General features: G+C 41.7%; 1 protein-coding gene across 4 annotated transcripts in view; it reads left to right on the top strand.

Annotated features, from left to right (window-relative positions):
* NUP93 (nucleoporin 93) overlaps positions 1 to 25009 on the top strand; it is a 1122661-nt gene that overhangs the window by 1057140 nt on the left and 40512 nt on the right. For all 4 annotated transcript variants that reach the window (XM_044081412.1, XM_044081414.1, XM_044081413.1 and 1 more), the window contains one exon: positions 20937 to 21065. In XM_044081412.1, coding sequence (XP_043937347.1) covers positions 20937 to 21065 — 129 coding nt within the window. The remainder of the gene's footprint in view (positions 1 to 20936; positions 21066 to 25009) is intronic.

Genomic DNA, 25009 nt, shown 5'->3' on the forward strand with positions numbered 1-25009 from the left:
TGACACTTAAAACTGCCCCTGATATGCATGCAGCACTCAGAATCGGCCAGCAAATGTGTAGGTTAGTGATTCTGGCACAGACGACTGCTACACACATCACTTTGCAGCTGGTGTGTGTGCTTCAGGACATAGTTGGAGGACATTAGGCAGCTGTACAGTGACCTGGAGTATTAGCACAATGAAAAGATAATGCCTGAGGTAGCTTTTTGGCAAACATTGCATCCATATGACACATTGACTACTATCCTGTATGTCTTTATTGACCATTTGGTCCATGGCCATAAGAGATTCTAGACACAAGGTGGACATGTACAGTGTGGCCCCTACCAGAGAATATACTGTAACAGATGCACCATTAGTGTTGCATGCTGGCACACAGCTTAGCCACAATGGTCATAGGGGATGTTTCTTGGGCTGTAAACATTGAATGTCTCCCATAGTTCCACTGCATCTGTGCCACAGGATGGAGCCAACCCATGGTTGTGTGTAGTGACACCCCATCCCTGTCACTGAAGGATGGCCCTTAGTTCTGCCCCATCCATGATATGGAAACAGATCCTGCCCCTGCATTGCTAGTCAGCCCAGTGGATGCCAGAAGTGGTTGCATAGTTATGTCCCAACCCTATCACTGGAGGTTTTGGTCCCTGACAGATCACTCGCTGGACATCATCAAAGGTTACTTAGTGGGCAACCCAACACATTTGTTAGAGGATACTGTTCCTGACAGCCAGCACCGAGGACAATAGCATCAGTCACACAGTGCCCCCCCCCCAACTCCATTGCTGATTTGTGTGATCTGTGATGGGTAATGGAGTGGATGCTGCCAGTGATCATATAGTAGCAACCCAGCACCCTTGCTGGAGGATATGACATCCAGTCATCCAAAGCGGAGGCTGCTGACTTCAGATCCTGTGATCCTACCTCAAGTTGCAGTTTTGCAATCAGCTGTAACTGTGAACCCCATACCTATGTAAATGAAGACTGTGCCTCCCCATCCCTTCAAACGTGTGTGGTTATATTGATATCTGATGCACAATATGGTGAGACCATGCACTGCCCTGCATAGCCTGAGTGTCACAGTATGCATCATGTTATTCTGTGCTGTCTGTATCATAGCTTGTAGTTGAAGACTAGACACTGCCATTTTGCTAGTGTTGCAGTGCACTGCATGAATCATTGTCTAGCCTGTGACTGTGCTGCTATATTGTCTTCCCTATGTCTCCTTCCTGCCATTCTGCTGCTGTAGTGTCACTTATAAAGTGTCTTGCTGTAGCATTATCCATCAGTTTTCACAATATTGTGTCATGTAGCACGGAAGACACTACAGATATTTTACTGCTTGAAAATTATACTTTGTGTCTAAACAGCAGAACTTCCTTCAGAAGTCCAAATGCATATTGCACAAAGGTTCTGGTTTTGGCATGGGTCATGTTGTATGTCATTTCCTCCATGGGCTTTGGGTTGTGAGTAGGGGTAATCTTTCTGGTCTTAAGTGCATGGCTGGTACCACCTGCAGTACACATGGTGCATTGGTGTGTCTTGCTCTCAAAGTATTGTAGTTCTCCATATATCCCATTCTTTCTGCAGTGTGTGTGTGTGCGTACACATGTAAATTTCAACTAGGTAACCCACTGGAGAACCTCCTTGCAGAATCCATTGGTAGAGTTCATGTGGGTTTAAATGTGTTTAAATCATGCAAACTGCCTGGGTGGCATACGGACACATTGTGGATAATTTATTTTTATTTTACAGTTTATTTACTGGGATAGTCCATTGGGCCAAGAAGAGTCCGTTTTCAATGTAGTCCTGGAGAGAAAAGCTCCATGAACAACAATATAATATGAAGACAATGCATTTACATTTATGTAATACTATTGAAAAACGATGGTGTTACACAACATGACAAAAAATCCACAATTGCAATGAAAATACAGCCAAAAAAGCAAATGGTAAATTTACACACACACACACACACACACACACACACACACACACACACACACACACACACAAAAGTCAATTAAAATAAGAAAAATCCATTGGTGCATATTCCTGTTAGATTTGTTACAATGTGAAATAACACAGGGTTGACATTAGAGTTTTACATGAAGTCTTAGCAGAGTTAAGTAGGATAGGGGGATAAGAGGTGTTAATTGTTGAATGTAAGAAGGGTGGGACAATAAGAAAAAAAAGTAGAGCAAGAGTAGGAGGAAATGAGAAAAACAAAGATGGTAGTAGTCAGAGAAGCTCAGTATGACGAAGAGAAGACAGAAGTAAAGGTGTGTGAGAAATGGGGGGGGGGGGGGAGGCGAGTCATGTGGGATGAGACCAGGAACATTCCCAGAGGGTTTTGAGATGGGAATGATGCAGGGTCTTAAAGGTAAAGTGGTTGCCTGTAGCACAAATAAGAGGTGGCACAGAGTTCCAGAGGCGAGCTAGGGAAAAGGATAGTAGGTGGTTGCCTGGAGGACGAGCAGGCTTGTGCAGTTTAAGCAAATTCTGGTTATTAGATCTTAGAAGTCTGTTGGGTAGGTGCATTTTGAAGGAAGAGGCAAAGGAGGGGCAGATGGCGTGTTTAAAGATGAGTTTATGGGCATGAGTAAGTTGAATGTAGGTAAGATGGTTGGGAAGTTTGAGCCAATTTAGTTTGTGTAGGGCATTGCAGTGGTGTACCTTTGGCATTACAGATCAGCTGGTAGTTTAAGGATTGGTAGCTGTTTGTACTAATGTATCTTTATTTGTCTGTACCAGTTGAGTTTTTAATAGTGACACGTGAACAATCTGTGGACCTAGAACCTCAGGGAAGTGTGCATTTTTGTAGAATACGTGCATGTTGTTAATGTTGTAGAGTTGGTCAAGTATTCATGAACCAGAAGCATACGATATACCTAAGGTGTCCCCCTTTAAAGACTCTAGAAGATCCCTGTAGCTAGGTTTGTCAATGCTACACATATCTTTGTATCTGCAGGAATGGGCCTACCATGCATACCCCTTGTTTCGGTTCCAGGCAGCACAGTTTGACTAGGTCCTATATTGTATCCCTTTCTACTGTCAAGAGGTAATTTATCTGATGATCTTGTCAGATGGAATGCGAGTCATTACCTTTATCATCTTGTTGGCATGGGAGGCCATGACCTGCAGGATTACTAGCATTGATTCTGACAGTGGATACCAGCACATGCTGATGCTTTTGTTGATGACCATCACTTCTGCATGTAAAGTCTTTTAGCTTTGGGCCCTGGGGGTGGTCCATTTAATCAGGAGCCACCTTATTGATAGTCAGTTTTGTTGAGATGGCTCCCCTTCTCAAAAAAGGTGCATACCTAGAGGATGTTTATATAATTAAGGGAAGGTTGAGGGTTTAGCATACACATTAGAGGGACTCTGAGGCAGGCCCCCTTCCACAGCATTTTTTGATGTACTGTTTTGTAGGAAGCTAACTTGACAAAACATACTTTTGTTAAATTGTTTGCTGACAAAAAGGTCCTGATTGTCGGCCCTTAGTTTTAGGGAACTGTATTCAGTATGTCCCTTTGGACTTATTCATGTTTCTTGCCAAAAGTAATAACTTAATTGTTCTACACTATTCTTTTCATCTCCCTGCTTCTTTTGAGGGGGGCATAATCCAGTGGAGACAGTACACATCGCACTCTTAACATGCACGGTCAGCTGCGGTTTTAATTGAAGACTATACCAGAGTTAATAAACATTTGTTTACCGTGGACTATGATGTTTGCAGATGGCATTGTGATCTGTAGTGAGAGTAGGGAAAAAGGCAGGAGTCAGAGCTGGACGTGGCAGTGTTAAAGATGTCAAGATTTGCACTGGGTGTTGGACAGGATTAGGAATAAATAGCGGCCTTAGGTCAGCTGGTGCCTTAGGCAAAAGGGCTCCACGGCGCCCCCACCACACTACCAGGTGCCCCCATCCTGGTGTACCTACACCAAATAAATACTGGAAAAGTGCCCCTACTAGACTGCCGCCTAGTTGGCCTATGCCTAAGGCCGGCTATGAGTATATTAGAGGGTCAGTCCAGGTTGGAAGGTTTGGAGACAAAGCCAGAGAGGCAAGATTACGTTCGTTTGGACAAGTGCTGAAGAGGGATGCAGAGTATATTGGGAAAAAGATGCTAAGGATGAAGCTGCCAGATAACAGGAAAAGAAGTCTTTTTAGGCTTGCTAGTTGTTGCTGAAGCACCTACCAAGGGGAGAAAACGCTGAGAGAAGAAAAGGAGCCGCTTTTGTGATTTTAAGTATTTTCTTCTGATTTTTTTGTTAGGTTTTACTGCTTTGCCGCCTATTTTTTGGCATTTTCCGGCTTGCTAAACTTTATATCTGTAACAGTAACAGTACTTGGAACACATCTAGAGCCTGTTTACTGCATTTCCTGTGTTGCACTTAATTTAAAATCGTTTTTTTTTTTTCTCTAAAAACTGCATTTTACCTGATTTTAACCTAGCACTCAAGTGTGGGGTCATTTATTGCACTGTTGTGATTATTTTGCTGCTTGTGTATCTCTGCTACCTTTAAACTACAACAAAAAGAAAAAAAAATCTTGCTTTTTTCCCACTTTCTGAAAGTTAAGAAAGTTCAGTTACAGATTTGTTCTGAACTGTTTGGAAGTTTCTAGAAGGCCAGTGCTTGGTTGGGCTGAAGGGAAGTCTCTGTGTTCACCAGTGGGAGTGGTTAACACTGAACCTGCCTGTCCCTGGAGGAGTGATTACTACCTAGAAGCTGTAGTTTTATTGGCCATTTTGCGTCAATTCTAAGCTCCTTGATATCTCTCTCTTAAAACCTGGCTGCCTCGTGGTTTTGGCGTATTTTCAGGCTTGCTAGTTGTTGCTGAAGCACCTACCAAGGGGACAAAACGCTGAGAGAAGAAAAGGAGCCACTTTTGTGATTCTAAGTATTTTCTTCTGATTTTTTGTTAAGTTTTACTGCTTTGCCGCCTATTTTTTCGCATTTTTCGGCTGGGGAACACATCTAGAGCCTGTTTACTGCATTTCCTGTGTTGCACTTAATTTAAAATTGTTTTTTTCTCTAAAAACTGCATTTTACCTGATTTTGACCTAGCACTCAAGTGTGGGGTCATTTATTGCACTGTTGTGATTATTTTGCTGCTTGTGTTTCTCTGCTACCTTTAAACTACAACAAAAAGAAAAAAAAATCTTGCTTTTTTCCCACTTTCTGAAAGTTAAGAAAGTTCAGTTACAGATTTGCTGTTCTGAACTGTTTGGAAGTTTCTAGAAGGCCAGTGCTTGCTTGGGCTAAAGGGAAGTCTCTGTGTTCACCAGTGGGAGTGGTTAACACTGAACAGCCTGCCTGTCACTGGAGGAGTGGTTACTACCTAGAAGCTGTAGGTTTATTGGCCTTTTTGGGTCAGTTCTAAACTCCTTGATCTCTCTCTCTTAAAACCCTACAACTCTCTTTTTGCACGGTTTTGCGCACTGAGCAGCGTCAGGCAGCGCCGCCTAAACAGGTTTAAACTATTCCAGGCTCCACAAAGTCTGCTCTTCACTTTTTCCCTTAGAACTGTTCAAACTCTCAAAGTAATCACTCTATTCTCTTTCTAAAGCCCTGCACTTGCTCAGCTCTTATAAGGAAACACTAACTAACTAAAGCACTACACCCTCCTTGACTTCTCATAAGTATTAGGCTCCCGATTGGTCCTTCCTGATCGTGAAAAATCAGTTCCCTTCCCTAATCTGATCAGTAAAAAAACAGTTCCCTATACTAATCTGGTATGTCCAAGGGTCAGTTTCAAGGTTACTCTCCAGTCCAGCTGGTGAATTTGGGAATTTTGAGGCAATGTTACAATTACCTTATGTACACAGACAACCCTCTCCTCCTTCCAACAAACTCTAATACATGTGAGAGATGCAGTTACACAGCCAAACTGGAGGCAGAGCTCTCTCAACCCAAGACTGGCACAGTCAGTCTCACACAGACCTATTGCTTCTGCATACCCAACACACAAACACACAAAAACATACTCTGAGGCTCTAAATAAAAATCTGCCTAAACAGCAAAGACCTCCAAAGCAGATATCCAAGCAACAGCCACCCCTCAACAATACCCACGAATCACATATCTCACAAAATCAGTGTGCCTCAGAGTCACAGCCATTAAGGCCAAACAACACACCAAATACACTTGTTATAGGAGACTCTGTTGTCCAGCACACTGACGTCCCGCTCATCAGACTGAACAAGGAGAAGGTCACTGTAAGCTGCCTGTCGGGTGCCAGGATCCGCCACATAACGCAAGCACTCAGGTCACTCCAAAGCAAGTACAAGTATGACTCCGTCATTGTCCATGCTGGTGTAAATGACCTGAGACGTACCTCCCTGGACTACATGAAAAGAGACATAGTGGAGCTCTCTGACCCTGACCTTGAGTAGCATCTTGCCCTCACCAAGAATGATGCCACAGTATAAAGACAAAATGAACAGTTTCAACAACTGGCTAAAGTATTGGTGTCATTCAAAGGGGATCCAGTGTCTGTCTGCCTGGGATGACATGCTCGACAAGCCACGTTGCTTCGCTAGGGACGGCTTGCACCTGTCACCCTTAGGCTTTCGTATACTGGCCAAGGCACTTGCCACCCCTATAGTGTCTTTTTTAGGCAAGGCTCAAAAGACAAACCCACCTCCATAGACAACCCAAGGATAAAAAAACTAAAGGTAATGCTACTCAATGCCAGAAGTCTAAACCTCAAGATGCACTCACTCGAGACTCTCCTCAGTATGGAGAAAATCGATGTCTGTGCAGTAACAGAAATCTGGTTCAAGGCTCCTGAGAGCACCCCAGCACTACCAGGTTATAACTCATACCATGCCTTCCGGCCCCAAAACTCGGACCGAAGCACAAAAGGAGGGGGAGTATCTATATTCATCAAAGATACCTACACCTCCAGGTTAGTTGCACTGCACGAAGCATCGGAAACCATCCATGTGCAACTAACAGCAGGCAAAACTGCCTTTCAGTTTGTAGCCTGCTACAGAACACTCTCCCTATTACAGGAACACCACTTGGCATTCCTGAGAACACTGGAGAATATGAAGGTCTCTCCAAACACTATGTTATTGGGTGACTTCAACTACCCAAGCATTGACTGGGAAAACTACTCAAGCCCAAACACCCTTGCCCAATGGTTCCTTGAATTTATAAACTCTAACGCAATGGAACAACTGGTCACCACTCCCACAAGAGGGAACAACATATTGGACCTGGTCATCACCAACATGGGGACTCTATGTTCGACACCAGAGGTAAACCCCTCATTGGTAAGATCAGACCATAAACAAATTTCCCTGGACATCCATATCCTGTCCCCACCCCCAGCCAAGGAAATCACTGTAAAGAATTTCTCAAAAGCCAACTTTGCACTTCTCAAGACTGAGGTGGAATCCTTCAAAGCCCCTGGGCCAGAGGATAATACAGCCCAGTCCGCAGAATCCTTTACAAATGCATTCTATGAGCATCTGCAGGAATGCATGGATCGTGCTATCCCAAATAAAACCAAGACTCACTCCTCCAAAAACAGGAGACCGGTCTGGTGGACCCCGGCCATAAATAAGCTATACAACAGAAGGAGGGAGCTACTACATGACAGAGCAAAATCCCAAAAGGGGAAGGCATCTCTGATCAGTATTCGCAAGAAACTTCGATCCCTCATAAAATCATCAAAGGCCAGTGTCGAAAGAAAAATTGCCTTAGACACTAAAGATAATCACAAGGCCTTCTTTAGTTATGTCAGGAACATGGGCGGAAACTCCCGAATATGCTCTGAATTGTTGCATAACGGTACAAAATATACCGAACCTTCAGACATAGCCAACATCCTGGCAGACAGATTCAACGCAAACTCCCCCCCCCCCCAAAGGAGCAAATGCCTATCCCAACTGAGTGTAACCTCCCTGACATCACAGATGCACAGGTGAAAGCTGCCCTCTCCAAAGCAAAAAACACAGCATCTATGGGACTGCATGGTGTCCCAGGCTGCGTCTTACACGAGCTCCAAGAAGAACTGAACCCTCACATTGTCACTGTTCAAACTTAGCCTTACTACAGAATATGTGCCCAAAGAATGGCGTACAGCTTAGGCCCACTCCACAAAGGTGGTGCCACAGTAGACCCTAGAAACTATCGCCCCATAAGCCTGACTAACCTGGTCTGTAAAACTATAGAGCGTATTATCATGGAACTCATAAACAAAGACATTGGGAGCCTCCAGACACTGGACCCTACCCAATTCGGCTTTGTTAAAGGTAGATCTTGCCTCTTAAACCTAGTTGATTTCTTTGAAACAGTTACCAAAGCCATAGATGAGGGTAAGGTAGTCCACACAGCCCACCTGGACCTCGCAAAAGCCTTCGACACAATTCCCCACTCGGGCATCATAAATAAGCTTACCAGCGTAAATATCAACCCCTATATCACAAGATGGGTTGCAAACTGGCTCAGAGATAGAACCCACATGGTCAGAATCGCAGGTGCCATGTCCGAAACTAAACCAGTTACAAGTGGCTTCCCACAGGGCTCAGTCCTGGGACCTCTCTTGTTCGGTATATACTTCTCTGAGGTTCAGGCTAACACGGGGGGGATTATGGCTGACAAAGTTCGCAGATGACTGCAAACTGGGGGCCATAATCGAATCTCCAGCTGACACAAGCATCCTCCAAAAGGGTCCCTCAGAAACGGATGCTTGGTGCCAGAGCCACGGCCTCAAGATAAATGCTAAAAAGTGCATAGTCATCCCCTTTGGGAAAAACAAGGTGCCCACAAATTACCACATAGGTGGTAGTCCATTAAGTACGGAAGAAGTAATTAGAGATTTGGGGACAAACGTAGATAGTAATCTCTCCTTTGATAATCACATTGCCAAAGTGGTTAGAAAGACCTTCTATATAGCCCACCTTATCACGAAAGGGTTCGCATCTAGATCAAGAGAGGTCATTGTGCCCCTCTACTCGTCACTCATCAGGCCCATAATTGAATACAATGCCCCTTTTGGGATGCACCTTACCCGACACCTGCAGCAACTGGAGAGACCCCAAAAGTACCTCACCAAGAGGATCATGGGCTACAAACAGATGTCCTATGCAGCTCGACTAAAGAAACTCCAGCTCTACTCAGTTGCTTACCGCCTACTCAGAGGCGATCTATGCCTGACGTACAAAGCCATGTCAAACCCAGAATTAATGGACATGCTCCACCTCAAAAAATCCAAGTCCCTTAGAGCTACACGCTCCAGGGACCTAAACCTCACCACAAAAATAAATAGGACATGCTGGAGGGACAGATTCATTTCCCAGAGGCTCCCCTCACTCTGGAATAGAATCCCAATTCATGTTAGACATAGCCCCTCGCTGACCCTCTTCAAGCGAAATCTGGACGTGTGGATGGGAAATCACAAATTCACCCCTGGGATCTCTTCTGTGTCCCTGCTAGACAGAGGCACAGTAAACTAATCTTAAAAGGGTACCTTCTGTGACCTACTTTACAGAGACACAGTAGGCTAATCTAATAGGGAGGCGGAAGCCAATACACTCTGGCTAGGCTTATAAATGCCCTAGGGCAGATAGCCTAGTATCTACTTATGAACCTAAGATAAGGTTTATGGATATGGTGAGAGAGGACATGCAGGTGGTTGGTATGACAGAGCAAGATGCAGAGGACAGGAAGAAATGGAAACAGATGATCCACTTTGGCGACCCCTAACGGGAGCAGCCGAAAGAAGATTTGTTTACCTGTTTTGTTTGGGGAGGGAGGGGAGGGGTTAATGGTTAGATTGCAGCTGGCATAGACATTTTTACTACATCTCCTCAGTCCTTGATTCATACTTTCTCTAGGTATTATTGTTTGAACCATGATTCCAGAATTCAGGTTGCAGTCTGTCTATAGAAGGTTGTTCACTATTTATGATTCTTCCCAGCAGTTACCTACTCCACAAAGGCTGCCAGTGTTGGATATAACAGATAACTAATCACTGTATCAGTTACTGTGAGAGCAAATCTTCTGCATCGTTTACCAGTTACCTTCTTGCATTTCAGACAGGCATGCATTTCTGTATCCTTGTATGTTGTTGTTCCACTTTCTGCTGGCTAAATGAATGAGGATCACACAGACTTGTGCAGCGAATGTTCATGCTTCACGTGTCATTGATTGTGCTGGTCGGAGGTACATGTACTCCCAAGCATGGCGAAAAATAGCCAGTTGGGGTAGCAGAAGTCGTCCCAAGAAGTAGCCTATACAAAGGGTGCTTTAACAGTTCTGATGTGGTGAATATGTATGTTATTTTTCTGTGCCACCCAATGCTCATTATCTTATTTTGTGTTGTACTTCGACAGCATAAGAAAGAAACGATCCTTCTATGAGACAACTTGGAGTAAACTATCGAAAGTCTTCAGAGCTGTCCTGCTCCTGGAATGGGGATATACCCTGAAATTAACTTATCAACAACTTCATTGATCACCCTCCTATCTGCATCTTTCTACAAGTCATATTCTGACCCTTAAGTAGGATGTTCAGTCTGCTGTGCTCAGTGAAATCAAATGTGTCTGAGGATCAAATGGGGAAAGGGACTTGTTTCTATTTCTTTCAGGTTCCCATAATGAGTAGAGGCCTCAGGGCACTCTCATTCTGAGCAAACACAGCTGCTTTTGTGATTGACTGGTATGATTAGCCAATTTCAGCTCAACCACACTGGAGGCAGACAGTTTGTCCCCTGTAGGAGCACCAGCGGAAAGTCCAGTCCTACACTCCAGGACACAGGGAGATAGAAGCAGAACTTTATTGAAAAAGTGCATACATCCCATTCAATCATCATAAGTGTATGGAAGCATGCACTTCAGCAGGTGAGTATAGACATTCACTGCACTGCATTTTCTAGCACACGGAAAATACTGTGTGCAGCATAAAAAAAAAATCCTGTCAGATGCTGACCATGGCTCTCACCTGTCCCACCTGGATCTAAGAAGGGGAAGGTATAAAACTGTAGGAGCATAAAATATTTTACAGCTTTGAAAGCCATATAACACTTAGAGCTGCCACACAGTCAGTGGGCAGAAGGGAAGAGTCCCTCTAAAAGGAAAACTCCACCCTTTCCTAGAGTTTAACTCAATCCTTAGGTTTCTTTTCTCCTTACAATATGGTTCCAGTATTGTGTAGGTACCAGAAACCAGCTTGGAATCAAAGGAAAGGAAATCCCACGTACATTTATTTAAGCCTAACTTCTCTGATACTTTGCAGAGGAGTTTATCTCAGCCTGCGTGACATATCATAGACGCAGTTAAATCAGTAGTTTACCCTGTTAGGTACTGCTATCAGTCTTAGGCAGTTAATTGTGCTAATGTCAGGAACACAGCAGCTGATATTTATTTATTTTATTTTACATTTGTTAACCGGGGGTGTCTGACTGAGCCGAAAAGGCCCTTTTTCAGCAGAGGTCTGGGGAGAAAAGCTCCACAAAGAAAAATTACAGACACATTTAGTTATTTAGACATGATCAGTATACACACAAATTACAAGAGACATGTTTTTACAGTGGTATGCGACACATAAACAGTTACAGTGGAGAGAACAAGCAAAAAAATATTAATTTTTAAAACTAAAGGTAATTAATAGATTTGTGGTGTACAGCTGAAATTTGGAACATAGGCAGAATACATACATAGTACACAGGTACAGTACATACATTGTTGATTAGCCGGTGTTTGTGAGTAAGATTGAAAACTATTATCACGTGCTCTAGATTTAGAATGTATATGTTATCCGCTTTCACTAGCCTGGGGAGCAATCATGGCACTGCCAACTTTGCTTGAGATGTTGCCTGATGAGGTCTTTAAAGGAGGCTTTCGATTATGTGTTTTGAATGCTAGTAGGGACAGAGTTCCATTTTTTAGCCACTGAACTACTATATAGTGCATCTCCAAAGCTATTGTAGCTGTTGGTGACTTCTAGTAGTAGTTTGATTGATGATCTAAGAGGCCTTTTGGCTGAGTGATGATGTACTAGGTTTTTGAGGGCAGGACACTTATTGGGGAGGTAATAGATAGAATGACACAGTGCTGATTGCAGGTTAGGAGGATGGACAGTTCAAGCCAGTGGAGCTGTCTCAAAGCAGTACAGTGATGAGTTCTATATGAGCAATTTGCAGCAAAGCGGGCAATTTTGTTATAGCAGGCTTCCATTTTGCTTAGTTCAGTTTTGTTGAGATTAGTCAGAATGGGAGATGCATAGAGTAGGGTGGACAGAAGTTGGGAGCAAGCAATGGCTGATCTTGTGTTGCTGGTAAGAAATGGTTTGATACGGTAGAGTGGACCCCAGTTTGGCATGTACTTTTTAATAGTTAAGTTGAGATGACTATCAAATTTTAGGTGGGAGTCTATGGTTATTCCCAATAGCTTAGGCTGTGCCACTGGAGCAATTGGAGTAGTAATCTTGTTAGAACTAGTTATAATCATAAGCTGAGTTTTCTTTGGATTGAGGATAAGTTTGGCTTTGGTAAGGTAGTTTTCAACGTCAGAAAATGCTAGTTGTGTTTGCAGGAGGGTGGGAATGTTTTGTGCAGCACAGATTAAGCTAGTGTCCTCTGCATACTGAATTATAGATTCATGCTGTGTGGAGGTATGGAGGTCATTTGTGAAGACTGTGAATAGTAGTGGTCCTAAGATAGAACCCTGTGGGATTCCTATAGTTATGGGCAGCTGAGGAGAGAGAGAATTTTCCCATTTCACATCTTGGTACCTGTCAGTTAAGTAGCTTTGGAACCAGGTAAGAGTGGAATTTGATAGATGATATTGGTTTTGTTTGTTTAGCAGGATTTGGTGTGAGACTGTGTCAAATGCTTTGTACATATCCAAAAAAAGAGGTGACACTTGTAGGCCTTTATTTTTGAGACGGTTTACTGTGTCTGTGAAGCAGAGGAGGGCTGTAGTGGTACTATGGGCAGGTCTGAAACCATGCCGAGTAGGTGAGAAGATGTTGCTGTCTAGGAGATAATTTAGCATCTGGGTATGGATGCATTTTTCTAGGATTTTGGCCAGGGGGGAGAGTAAAGCAGTGGGTCTGTAAAGTTCAGTGGAGGTCCCGCCTTTATGTATGGGTGTAACATAGGATATTTTCCAGAGTTTGGGCACATAGTTTTCAACAATTGATCTGTTTATGAGAGTGGAGACTGGAATAGCAATAGCATCTGCTATGAGTTTCAAGAAATAGCTGGGGAGTAGGTCGGCTGTTGTTGATGAGGTTTTTAGTTTGGAGAGCATGCTTTTGATTGAAGTGGTGGAAACTGTTTTGAGGGTAAAGCTTGTATTAGTGTTGTTTGTGTTGGGGGGGATATGAAAAAAAGACAGAAAGATGTGGAACTGTTTTCCACTGTTTGTATTGCAAAGAGGAGGAGAACTTAACACTCCCCTTTTATAGCAAAACAAAGCAATTAGATCACTCAGGGATTTAAAGGCAGTTGTCACCTCTTCTGACAAATTTACACAAACAGCAACACAGTATTGAAATGCTAAGCTTGAAATATTGGTTATTTATAGTAGTTTATATGTTAAGATAACTTAAATGTAGTATCAAATATTTCCGTGACATTTAGGGAAAAGTCAGAAAATATTTTTTCTTTTAAAGTATCGACACGTTTATCATTTCCAAGCCCCCACATACACATACAAGACAGAACTGCAGAAAGAGACAAGTGGCAATCCTATCAAATAGGTACACTTATAATGCTCATAAAAAGGTCTTTTATACCTTTTTTGACATCTTTCCAGATGGGGTTGCATATCTAGTACATGCAGATCCATGGTAAGAGATTCCCACTGATTTTGAGTCAGTCCTTACATTGTTAGAGTGCATGAGCATTTTGTAGTCCACAAAGGAAATGTGACCATTGATGGCGGAATTTACTTTATCATACGTTTACTATGTGCTCTTGCATTAAAAACATTAAGAAAAGGAAATCAGAAGTACTTAACTGTGTTTAAATGAATACACATACACAGACAAATGGTACTGCATCCCACATATAGTATTCTACATCCTATATGCATTTGTATGTACTCACGCATACACACACACATACACAGATGTATATAGATACATACACACACACACACACACACACACACATATATATATATATATATATATATATATATATATATATATATATATATATATATATATATATATATATATATATATATATATATATATATATATATATATATATATATATATATATATATATATATATATATATATATATATATATATATATAGACACAGTTGCGCAAAATTTCCATTTTGATTTGTTTTAAAGGACATGAAATACACACACATGCATGTAACCTAGCTCTCCATTATACACGCACATGATTTTGTACGCATATACTTATATATATTTATATATATATATATATATATATATATATATATTTATATATATATATAAAGTACATATATATGTGTGTGTGTATGTATATGGGTCTACTGCTTTACATCGAAAATACACTTCGAAATAAAGCAGTAGGCCCTACACTTCAGCAAAAGTCCACTTAAACGAAAGTGCACTTTCGCTGAAGTCTAGTTCCCCAGGCTATCCAAAAAAAACCCACTAAAACATGTTTTTGTAGGGGGGCAAGTCCTACTGCACCCCCCATGTGGGGAGCTGTGCCCCCCACACATCCCCTACTTAAATATACCAACTCCGAGATTGCACTATAGCTGGGAAAAGGGAATATTCCCATTCCGCGCTGTAGTGTGACTGCTGAAGTCAATGTTCGAAGTTTCACTACTTCGAACAAGTGGATTCGGTGAAGAGGGGTTCGAAGTAGTGAAACTTCGAACATATTGACGGATCCAGTGTATGTATGTGTGTGTATATATATATATATATATATATATATATATATATATATATGTGTGTGTGTGTGTGTGTGTATGGGCCCACTTTGTAAATTCGAAATACTGAAATCTCGAATTTCAGTATTTCGAACTTACAAAGCCGCAGACTCACATTTCCAAACCGGCAGAAGCGCGAAATTCAAAATATCGAAACACAGATATTTTGAATTTCTGCTTCCGTTGGTATGGTATGTGGATGTTTAGGTTTAATTTTGGTAAATGTGTGTGTGTTAAGTATGTTGGTTAGGGGGTTTACTGTGTGTAAGTGTGTGTTGTGACTGTTGTGTGTGTTTGAGGGACTGTAAGATGTGTGTGTGAGTTTCATTTGCGTTTCTGTTTGTGCGATCTCGGAGTTAGAATATATAAGTAGAGGGGTTGGGGGGAGTTGTGTGTATGTTTGTGTGTGTACTGTATGTGTAGCGTAATTACGGGATTTTGAATTTCGCAGTTGTGTGTTTTCAAATTTGTCAGCTGTGGTTGGGTTTTCGGCTTTGTGGTTTCGAAATACTGAAATTCGATATTTCGGTATTTCGAAATTACAAAGTGGACATATAGATATGTGTGTGTGTGTGTGTGTGTGTGTGTGTGTGTGTGTGTGTGTTTGTGTGTGTGTGAATGCATGCAGCATGGGTGCATACATTTTGTTATTTACAGTAAATTTAACATAGCAGTGTTAAGCATTATTAATGTATACTTTATAGTAAATGTTGCTTAATGTTTTACTTCTTCACTGTCACACATTGGTATGTATTGCACATGTAATCTTTGTCAGTATTTTTTTCTATGTATTGCTGAGTGCATTTATTACTTATTATCTTTGCCAGTGTAGCCCAAGTTATGGCTGAAAAGGATCCTAAGACCAGTTCACTTTCGTGGTTACCAAAGTATAAATATGAAATAGAAAAAGAGGGGAGGGTGAACATGACAGAAATAATTAAGGAACCAGTAAAGCACATTTTAATTCTGCATCATTCATGAGAGAGAGAGAAAAATCTTCCCAGTGAAAGCATTGGGAAGCAGCAGACAGAGACATGGTTTGGAGCCCTACTACTTGTCATCTGATAATGTTTAGCAAGGATCATTTACTGCAGTAGTGAAGGTTTTACACCTCAGCATGAGAGTGTGGGGGAATGTCTTTCAGTTCTTTTAGAACTACAAAATAATTCATTTACAAAAGTCTGTTATTTACCTATTTTCTTTTGCTGGAAGTTGCTTGCATAGAACAAGCTCTGACAGACACATAAATGAGGTTCAGTTAGGGAAACATAGATGTAGCTCTGTTACAGAAGGTGTGTTAAATGACCATGTTTCACAGTCCTGCCATTCTGTCTTAATGACATAAGAAACTAACACCACTTCCTTATGTTTAGCATGACTCGCATAAAGAGGGCTTGAAATGCATTCTGGGAAGAAGGAGTGAAAGCAAAAAAATAAGGTCATATTACCAAGGCAGGACCCGTCATCCACCATTTTGAGGGAAATACATTAGAATCATAAAAGAAGCACTTGTATTGATTTTGAGGCGTTAAAATAGTTCAGAAAACAGATACAATGAAAAAAAAACATGTTTTTTTGAGTTCCAAGGTTGAGTTTTCCCTTTAAGAGCAAGCATTTTTAAAAGTTAAGACACTACTCTTTCACATATTTTTTATTCAGTGTGAAATAGGTTTGGTGTGTATTTTTCTATGAAAGGCTTATTTTCAGCAGAAACTGCTGTGTTTTTAGTGTCTCATCTTCTGCTGGATTAGGTGATGTTCATCATAGGAGTCAGTGCTGCAATATAAATCATTGTCCATGTGATTTACCCCCAAACAGGAATCCTGTATTCTTTTGTAACTTTCACAGCTTTAGTTAATGTCTTCACATGTACCCATGGGTCATCTTAAAATAAGGAGTAACTGATAGCAGTTCTTTTTTGCTTCAAAAGAGTGATCAACCCTGTCTTTTTTATTCTCTTCTTTTCTCCTCTTCCCACCTCTTAGGGAGCAGGCTGTTGCATTTCAAATAAAGTTGGTTCAGCTTGACTACTGACAGATGGGCAAGAAAGATTATTTCAAGAGAGTACAAGTTAAGAATTTGTAATGGTCTTTTCATTCATAGAAATACCAGCTGTAGTACACGACAAAACTAAACTAGCTATGTTGAACCAACCTATTTCCTGTGCGACAGTGAAGAGATTTCTATTTGTGGAGCATGGAAAATTATTTTACTCTAGGCTTTTTCCCACTTCCAGAGAAGATGACCCAATGAAGCCCATCCTGAATCTCAGGAGACTGTGTCACAGATTCAAAGGGTGACCGTTCAAGATGCTGACCCTCTTATCTTGGGTCCCCCTTTTGAGTCCGGAATCATTTATGGTCATTTAAGTCCTGAAAATAAATGTCTGTGTATTCCCATCTACACAGAACACACATAGTGCCTAAGGTTAAAGATGGACCATAACAACTTACAGTTTAGTTTCCTGCTCTTTGACCTTTGAGCAACCCCAACAATGTGTTCATCATGTGTGTCATACTTGAGAACATGGGAGGGTTGCATAGCTGCCTTTACAACAGCTTGATCCAGTCACCCTCATCTGAAGGAAACCAAAAGGCTGACAAAGCTCATCATGCACTGCTTTGACGCATTTAGGTTTCTTCCAGAACCAACCAAAATTAAGCACGATTCTGATGAAGTCTAAGGATTTTCCTGGGAGTAGTCTGAGAAGCAGGCAGGATAGTTTTACCTTCCCAAAGACCGTTTATTACATTTGAAAGGTTATTTTGCATAGGTGGCACTGAGGTGTCAGATGTCAGCCACAGAAGTTTTCAAGGTCCATATGTGCACATCTTCCTCCATGGTTATGGTTCCCTGTATCCAAACTGCATATGAGGCAAATGCACTGTACCTGAAGAAGCACCGTAGTCAAGCTCTGCACTAGGCAGTTTCTCTTATCCTTGTAATTAGGAAATCATTAGGTTTTGGGTTCAATAAATAGACCTCAACCAGAGCAGGCCAGTAGTAGTCCTGCATGGAAAGGAGACTGTGTTTACAGATACCAAGGACTTTGCTTGGGAGCCACATTTAGTGCAGCTGAAAGTCAAGGAAAAGTTGAACAGCAAACCTGTTCTGCAGATGTTTATCGGTCTGAAGGAGATGATGGACTTGTTTTGTGTGTAAAAGTATTTGATGTGGTATGTAAACAGGCTGTGAAGTACTCACTGGTACCAGCTGTGTACACTGGCAGTGATGGTATGAGAACTGGATATCCAGCTGGGCTTCATGTCTAAACTTCTTGCATTCCCTCAGCCAAACACACACACACTGGCAGAGAAACAAAGCAAGACCATTCTCAAGAGCCATGAGTGGAAGCTGAATACTAAAGTCTTCCATTCATGCATTAATAGGGATTACCTATGAATAGACCTTCTTTCTGGACAAGAATTGCCGGCTGCAGAAGTGCTGTGCCACATGACCATGCACAGTAGAATAGGCAGTAAATACGTCTGATGTTCATTATAGTTGAGAATTGCTGTATGCTTTCCCACCCTTACATCTTGATACCAGAGGTGCTTCAGAAGATCACAAAAGATAAGGGCATAGTTCTCCTGGTAGCCCCCTGTAACCAAGCATCTGTGGTTCCATCAGATAATGCAGATGGCAAGGGAAAGTTTCTCTCCTGTACCTGCATCAGTACACTGTTCTCATTGAGGAAGGAGGAAGTGTAACCCACCTCAATGTAAGGATTCTGAGAGTAGCAGCCTGTCTACTCTCTGCTTGATACTTTTCAAGGTTCATTTCTCAGAGAAAGTGGTGGCATCCTGCAAGAAGCCAGAAGCCCAGTAGTAGGAAGTGTTGTTTGGCTAAATTAAGATAATTTTTTCCCTTGGTGCTATGTGAGAGGGTATTGGGAATAACTAAAATGTTGTAGTGTCATTATCTACTATGGCTGTAGAAAATTATCTCTGATATCTGGAGCAGTTTGAGGTTGTTGGACAGATGGCAACTAAGATTCATTTCTAAAAAAATGCAGATGAGTACAGTTCCACTGTTTATTGGGTGACTCCAGCAAAGACATGCAACCTTTTTAATTTTACAGATTTTGCCCTTGCTGCCTGCCAGTTGTCAGCCCCCTCTAAGTCAGTCGACCCATTTGTTCTTTTATCATCATGAGTGAGAGTCTGATGAAAAGGGCCATCATTAAGACATTTTCTTTTGGGGGGGGAGTTGATTGAAGATTTTTACTTTCTGGCCATATATCCCCATGCATGTTGAGCTGAATGGGGCATGAAGTGAGCTGATTGCTATGGTCTTCCTCTGAGTAAGGGTTGGTTGTCAGGGTCACTTGTTGATAGTGTTCCTTGTGGAACTGGAGGAAGTAGTTTTGCCAGTCTCTACTAGGGAAATTATACTTCCTATGTGCCCCCTAGGAGAAGCACTCAGGCCATGCTGCTATATTTCTGTCCTTACCTGCCTGGCCTCTCCAGTGCTTGGGCTGCTAAATGAACCCCAGTCACCTGAGTCCCAGTTAAAGTTCCATGTCTGTACAACCAGGAGCCTAACTGAAGACAGAGTGGTGGTGGGTTGTATTGGGGTACAGCAGATATGAAAACCAAGAGACTTCTGGCATGTTTCACAAGGAGGATGGTTTCCCAAGGTGCTGAAGCCATCCTTTTGTTGTACAGGACATGGATATTTCCATATCTAGAGTACTGTGTCCATTTTCTATCCATTCAGAGCATAGAAATTAGGCTTGTTGAATATGTGCGATGAACAGTTACCTAAATGAAGGAAATGGGAGATACAGGGATAGGAAAAGAGATTTAAAAGAAAATGTGACTTGAGGAATATGATTTAACACGTTATTATTGTGAGGTGAGTAGTAGAGGTGGAGCTGTTGAGAAAGACCTGGGGAATCTGGCTAGCAGCTGAAAGGCAAGTGTTTCATGCTGGTTTCAATGAAATGCTGTTGCTCATAGCAGGAGGGCAGTGCTTTGAAACATTGTCTAAGCCAGTGGTACTTACACAGTATAGGTTATGAATAGGGTGCTTTTGGATGTCTGAAATAAGTGGAGGAAAGTGAGAATGGTGTGGCAGAGATAGTGAAGGTGTAACTGCACAACAGCTTGTTGCAACACTCGAGCACTCACTGTGGGCCTTTTTTCCTTCTGTTTCCATGTTGATATGCCTCTGTATATATTTATTTGTTTACCTCGGTAGAGCATTAATCTCCATTGACCTTTTACAGACTCTTCCCAGGAGCACTGAATGGTTAGGTGACTTGATCAGAGTCATACTGTTAGGCAATGGAGTCTCAGGGAATCTAACCCTGGACCCTCTGGCCATCGAAGCACTTGTGTGTGTGTGTGTGTGTGTGTGTGTGTGTGTGTGTGTGTGTGTGTGTATATATATATATATATATATATATATATATATATATATATATATATATATATATATATGTGTATGTATATATATGTGTATATATATATATATATATATATATATATATATGTGTGTGTGTGTGTATATGTGTGTGTGTATATATATATATATATATATATATATATATAGATAATGTGTTTGTATATATGTGTATATATATATATATACATACATACATACATACATACAGAGACACGTGTGTGTATTTGAAATATGTGCATATGAATATAGAAGAATCTGGGTTTCTGCAAAGGGATCCCCTGCCCAAAGTTACCCATTTAACATATGGGGTAGAGGACAGCAGTGAGGAGAAACTAAAGAAGCTGTGGTTTTCACAACTTCCTTTTGCATACTTCAGTATTTGAACAAGCTTATTATTTTCAGATTATCCCAGAGTATTTTTCAAGAGTAACATGATTTTCAGGTTTAGTAAATAAAATTGTTATGCTTAGAAAATTGGATTTAAGTAAGGTAAAATATTACATGTTTTTTATAAGTGTATCATTCCCATTTGTTTGTTAGCTATAATGCCAAGTTTGGTTAAGGTAGTATATCTGTCATACGTTTAATTGCCGTCATATTTTTTCTTACCTTTTATAGATCAGACATAATTTATCAGAAGTTCTTCTTGCCACTATGAACATTTTATTTGCCCAGTACAAGAGGTTAAAGAGCACAAACACATCTACTCCTGCCAGACAACAGCATGCTTTAGAAGACAGAGGAACAGTAAGTTCATAAGTATTTCTTGTGATTCATTTAAGTGACAGAGTGCTAAGAGAGTAAGTGCAAAGGTAAGTGACAAGTTTGTACAATGGGTAATGATGATCCTTGATTGATGTATTCTGTTTTAATACTGTAATTTTTCTTAATGAAGCCAAGTGCCTATATACTGTTCACATATCTTTGCTGTCTAATCAAGTGATATTTGCTTTGCTTTTGCCCCAGAATGCAGTGTTACATAACCTGGTATTATACATATGTTGCGTGCTGAGAAGCCTGTCTGAATGTAGTGGAGGCTGAAATTAAAGGTATACTGTCAGTTTTAAATGTCTCCGTCTTTTGGGTTTCTAATACCATGATGGGAATGGACCCCATTCTTAAGTCAAAGTATGATTAAAGTTCATGAAATTAGTATTGTTTCACTCTTTGATGTTAGCCAAAAGTGCTCTTCGCAGCACCCGCAATGTGCCCAGTAATGACTCCTGCAATTCGTACGGTGTTACATGAACTGGCAACATATCTAAATACGATTGTAAATTCTTTTTTAATAAGACCAGTTGCTCCTACTACTATTGGAAAACTCTGGGTATCTTTCTTCCACATGGCTCTCATTTTTGCCTGCATTTCGAGGTATTTTATGACTGTGTCTCTCTGTAAGCAAGACACTAGTCACTAGGTGTGATGATTTCAATGATCAATGCTACTTTTGTCTTCTTTTCTTGACCACTATATCCGGTTTTCTAGCATCTATCTTTTGGACTGTTGGTATTGGGTGATCCCATGTGATGTAAACTTCATCATAGGTAGGTACTAGTCTATCTGCCCGGGGGCATTTATAAGTCAGAGTGTGTCGGCTTTTGCCACCCCATTGATTAAGTAACTGATCCTCTGTCAAGCAGAGCCAATGAAGTAATCCCAGGGGTGTATTTTCTGTTACCCATCCACTCGTCAAGGTTTCTCTTGAAGAGTGTTAGTGAGGGGCTCTGCCTGATGTAATTTGGAATTTTGTTCCAAAGCATGGGGAGTCTCTGTGACAGGAATCTATCCCTCCAGCATGTTTTATTTATTGTTGTGGCGAGGTTTAGCTCACTCGAGCGCGTGGCTCGCAGTAACTTGGATTTCTTTAGGTGGAGCATGTCCATCAATTCTGAGTTGGACATGGCTTTATAAGTCAAGCAGAGATCACATCTGAGTAAGTGATGTGCCACCGAGTACAGCCGGATTTTTTTCAGTCGAGCTGCATAGGACATATGTTTGAGACCAGTAATCCTCTTGATGAGGTACTTTTGTGGTCTTTCTAACTATTGGATGTGTCATAATCCCAAATGGGGCATTGTACTCTATGATGGGTCTAATGAGTGACGTGTAGAGGGGCACTATAACCTCTTTATTTTTAGATGCGAACCCTTTAGTAATTAGATGGGCCACATGGAAGGATTTCCTAACTACTTTGGCAATATGATTGTCAAAGGAGAGATTACTATCTACCTGGATCCCCAGATCTCTTATTACCTCTTCTGTATTAAGGGGGCTGCCACCTATGTGGTAATTTGTGGGTGTTTTGTTTTTCCCAAACAGGATGACTATGCATTTTTTGGCATTTAGCTTGAGGCCATGACTTTGACACCAGGCGTTCGTCTCAGTAAGGTCCTTTTGGAGGATGTCCATATCAGCTGGAGAATCAATTATGGCTCCCAGTTTGCAGTCATCAGTGAACTTGGTTAGCCATAGTCCTCCTGTATTTGCCTGTACTTCTGAGAAGTATATGCCGAATAGTAGGGGTCCCAGGACCGAGCCTTGCGGGACACCACTTGTGATTGGTTTAGAGTCGGACCTGGAGCCCGCTCTTCTTACCGTGTGAGTTCTGTCTGTAAGCCAGTTGGCAACCCATCTCGTGACGTAGGGGTTTATGTTCAGGCTGGTGAGTTTTTCTGTAATATCCAAGTGGAGAATGGTGTTGAAAGCCTTGGTGAGGTCAAGGTAGGCTGTGTGAACCACCTTTCCCTCGTCTATGGCCTTGGTGACTGTCTCGAAGAAGTCAATCAGGTTTAGTACGCATAATCTGCCCTTAACAAAGCTGAACTGGGTCAGGTCAAGTGTTTGAAGGTTCCCAATGTCTTTGTTAATGAGTTCCATTATGGTGCACTCCATAGCCTTGCAGACCAGGCTAGTCAGGCTTATGGGGCGATAGTTACCAGGGTCAGTTGTGACCCCTCCTTTGTGGAGAGGAATAACCGTTGCTGTGTGACATTCTGTGGGCACGTAGCCTGTGGAGAGGCTGAGGTTGAACAGTGTGTTTAGGTGGGGGGTTAGTTAATTCTTTAGTTCTTGCAAGACGCAGCCTGGGACATCATCTGGTCCCACTGACGCTGTGTTTTGGCTTTTGAAAGGGCTGTTTTCACCTGTGCGTCTGTGATTTTTGGGACTCTACACTTTTCCAATGTTGTTGTGGGCCCTTTTGGTGGTGAGAGGGGAGTGAAGTTTGAACTGAATCTATCTGCCAGGATGTTGGCAATATCAGTAGGCTCAGTATATTTTGTGCTGTTTTGCACTAGTTCAGTGCATATCTGTGTGTTGCCACTTAGATTCTAAACATAGCTAAAGAAGGCTTTGTGATTTTCTTTTGAATCCTTGGCTATTTTTCTTTCGAAGTTAGCCATGGATGATTTCATGAGGGACCTCAGTTTCTTACTGATACTGATCAGGGATGTCTTTCCTTCTTGGGATTTGCTTTTTTTCTGAACTAGTTTCCTCTTCCTATTGTATAGCTTGTTTATTGCAGGGGTCAACCAAACTGGTTTCCTTCTCTTAGAGGAGTGAGTAATTTTCTATGATTCTCTGTGGCTTATGTTTCCAGTGTTTTTCAGCCACTTCGATACCATAACGTTTGCACAATTCCAGTGTAACAATCTCGCCACATTATTATGCCTTTCAGTATAGGTTCATAGGTTGGTACTAGGCTATCAGCCCTAGGGCCTATACAAGCCTAGCCATAACAATTCCCTGGCTATTTCTTCCCACATTATTTACTTTCCTGGACCCCTGTCTAGCAGGGCGACTGACGTGATCCCTGGGGTGAATTTCCTTTCTCCCATCCAATCGTCAAGGTTTCTCTTGAAGAGGTCCAAAGAGGCACTCTGCTTTACATGTATGGGCAATCTATTCCAGAGTCTGGGGAGTCTCTGGGTCAGGAACCTATCCCTCCAGCATGTTTTGTTTATTGTGATGACAAGGTTTAGATACCTGGAGCGTAGCTCTGAGGGATTGGGATTTCTTTAAGTGTAGCATGTCCAACAGCTCTGGGTTTGACATGGCCTTGTATGTTAAGCAGTGATCGCCTCTGAGTAGACGATGTGTGACAGAGTATAGCTGGAGTTTTTTAAGGCGGTCAGCGTAGGGCATCTGCTTTAGGCCTGTGATTCTTTTAGTGAGGTATTTCTGAGGCCTTTCCAGTTGTTGCAGATGTCTTGAGAGGTACATACCAAATGGGGCTTTGTATTCTATAATGGGTCAAATGAGGGATGAGTACAGTGGGACAATGACCTCCTTTTTTCTGGATGAAAAGCCCTTCGTGATGAGGTGTGCCACATAGAAGGATTTCCTGACTGTTGTGGCAATGTGGTTATCGAAGGTGAGACCACTGTCCACCTGTGTCCCTAAGTCTCATCACACTTTCTGTGTTTAGTGTACTGCCACCTATATGGTAATTCATGGATACATGTTTTTCCCAAAGGGGATAACAATACATTTCTTGGCATTGAGCTTGAGCCCATGGCTCTGGCACCAAGCATCTGTTTCTGTAAGGCCCTTTTGTAGAGTTTCCACATCATTTGGGGATTCAATAATGGCTCCCAGTTTGCAGTCATCTGCAAACTTTGTTAGCCAGAGTCCCTTAGTGTTGACCTGTACTTCAGAGAAGTAGATGCCAAACAAGAGCGGCCCCAGGACTG

This window comes from Protopterus annectens, chromosome 8.part0 (assembly GCF_019279795.1).
Source record: "Protopterus annectens isolate FY-2018-M chromosome 8.part0, PAN1.0, whole genome shotgun sequence".
NCBI classification, from domain to species: Eukaryota; Metazoa; Chordata; order Ceratodontiformes; family Protopteridae; genus Protopterus; species Protopterus annectens.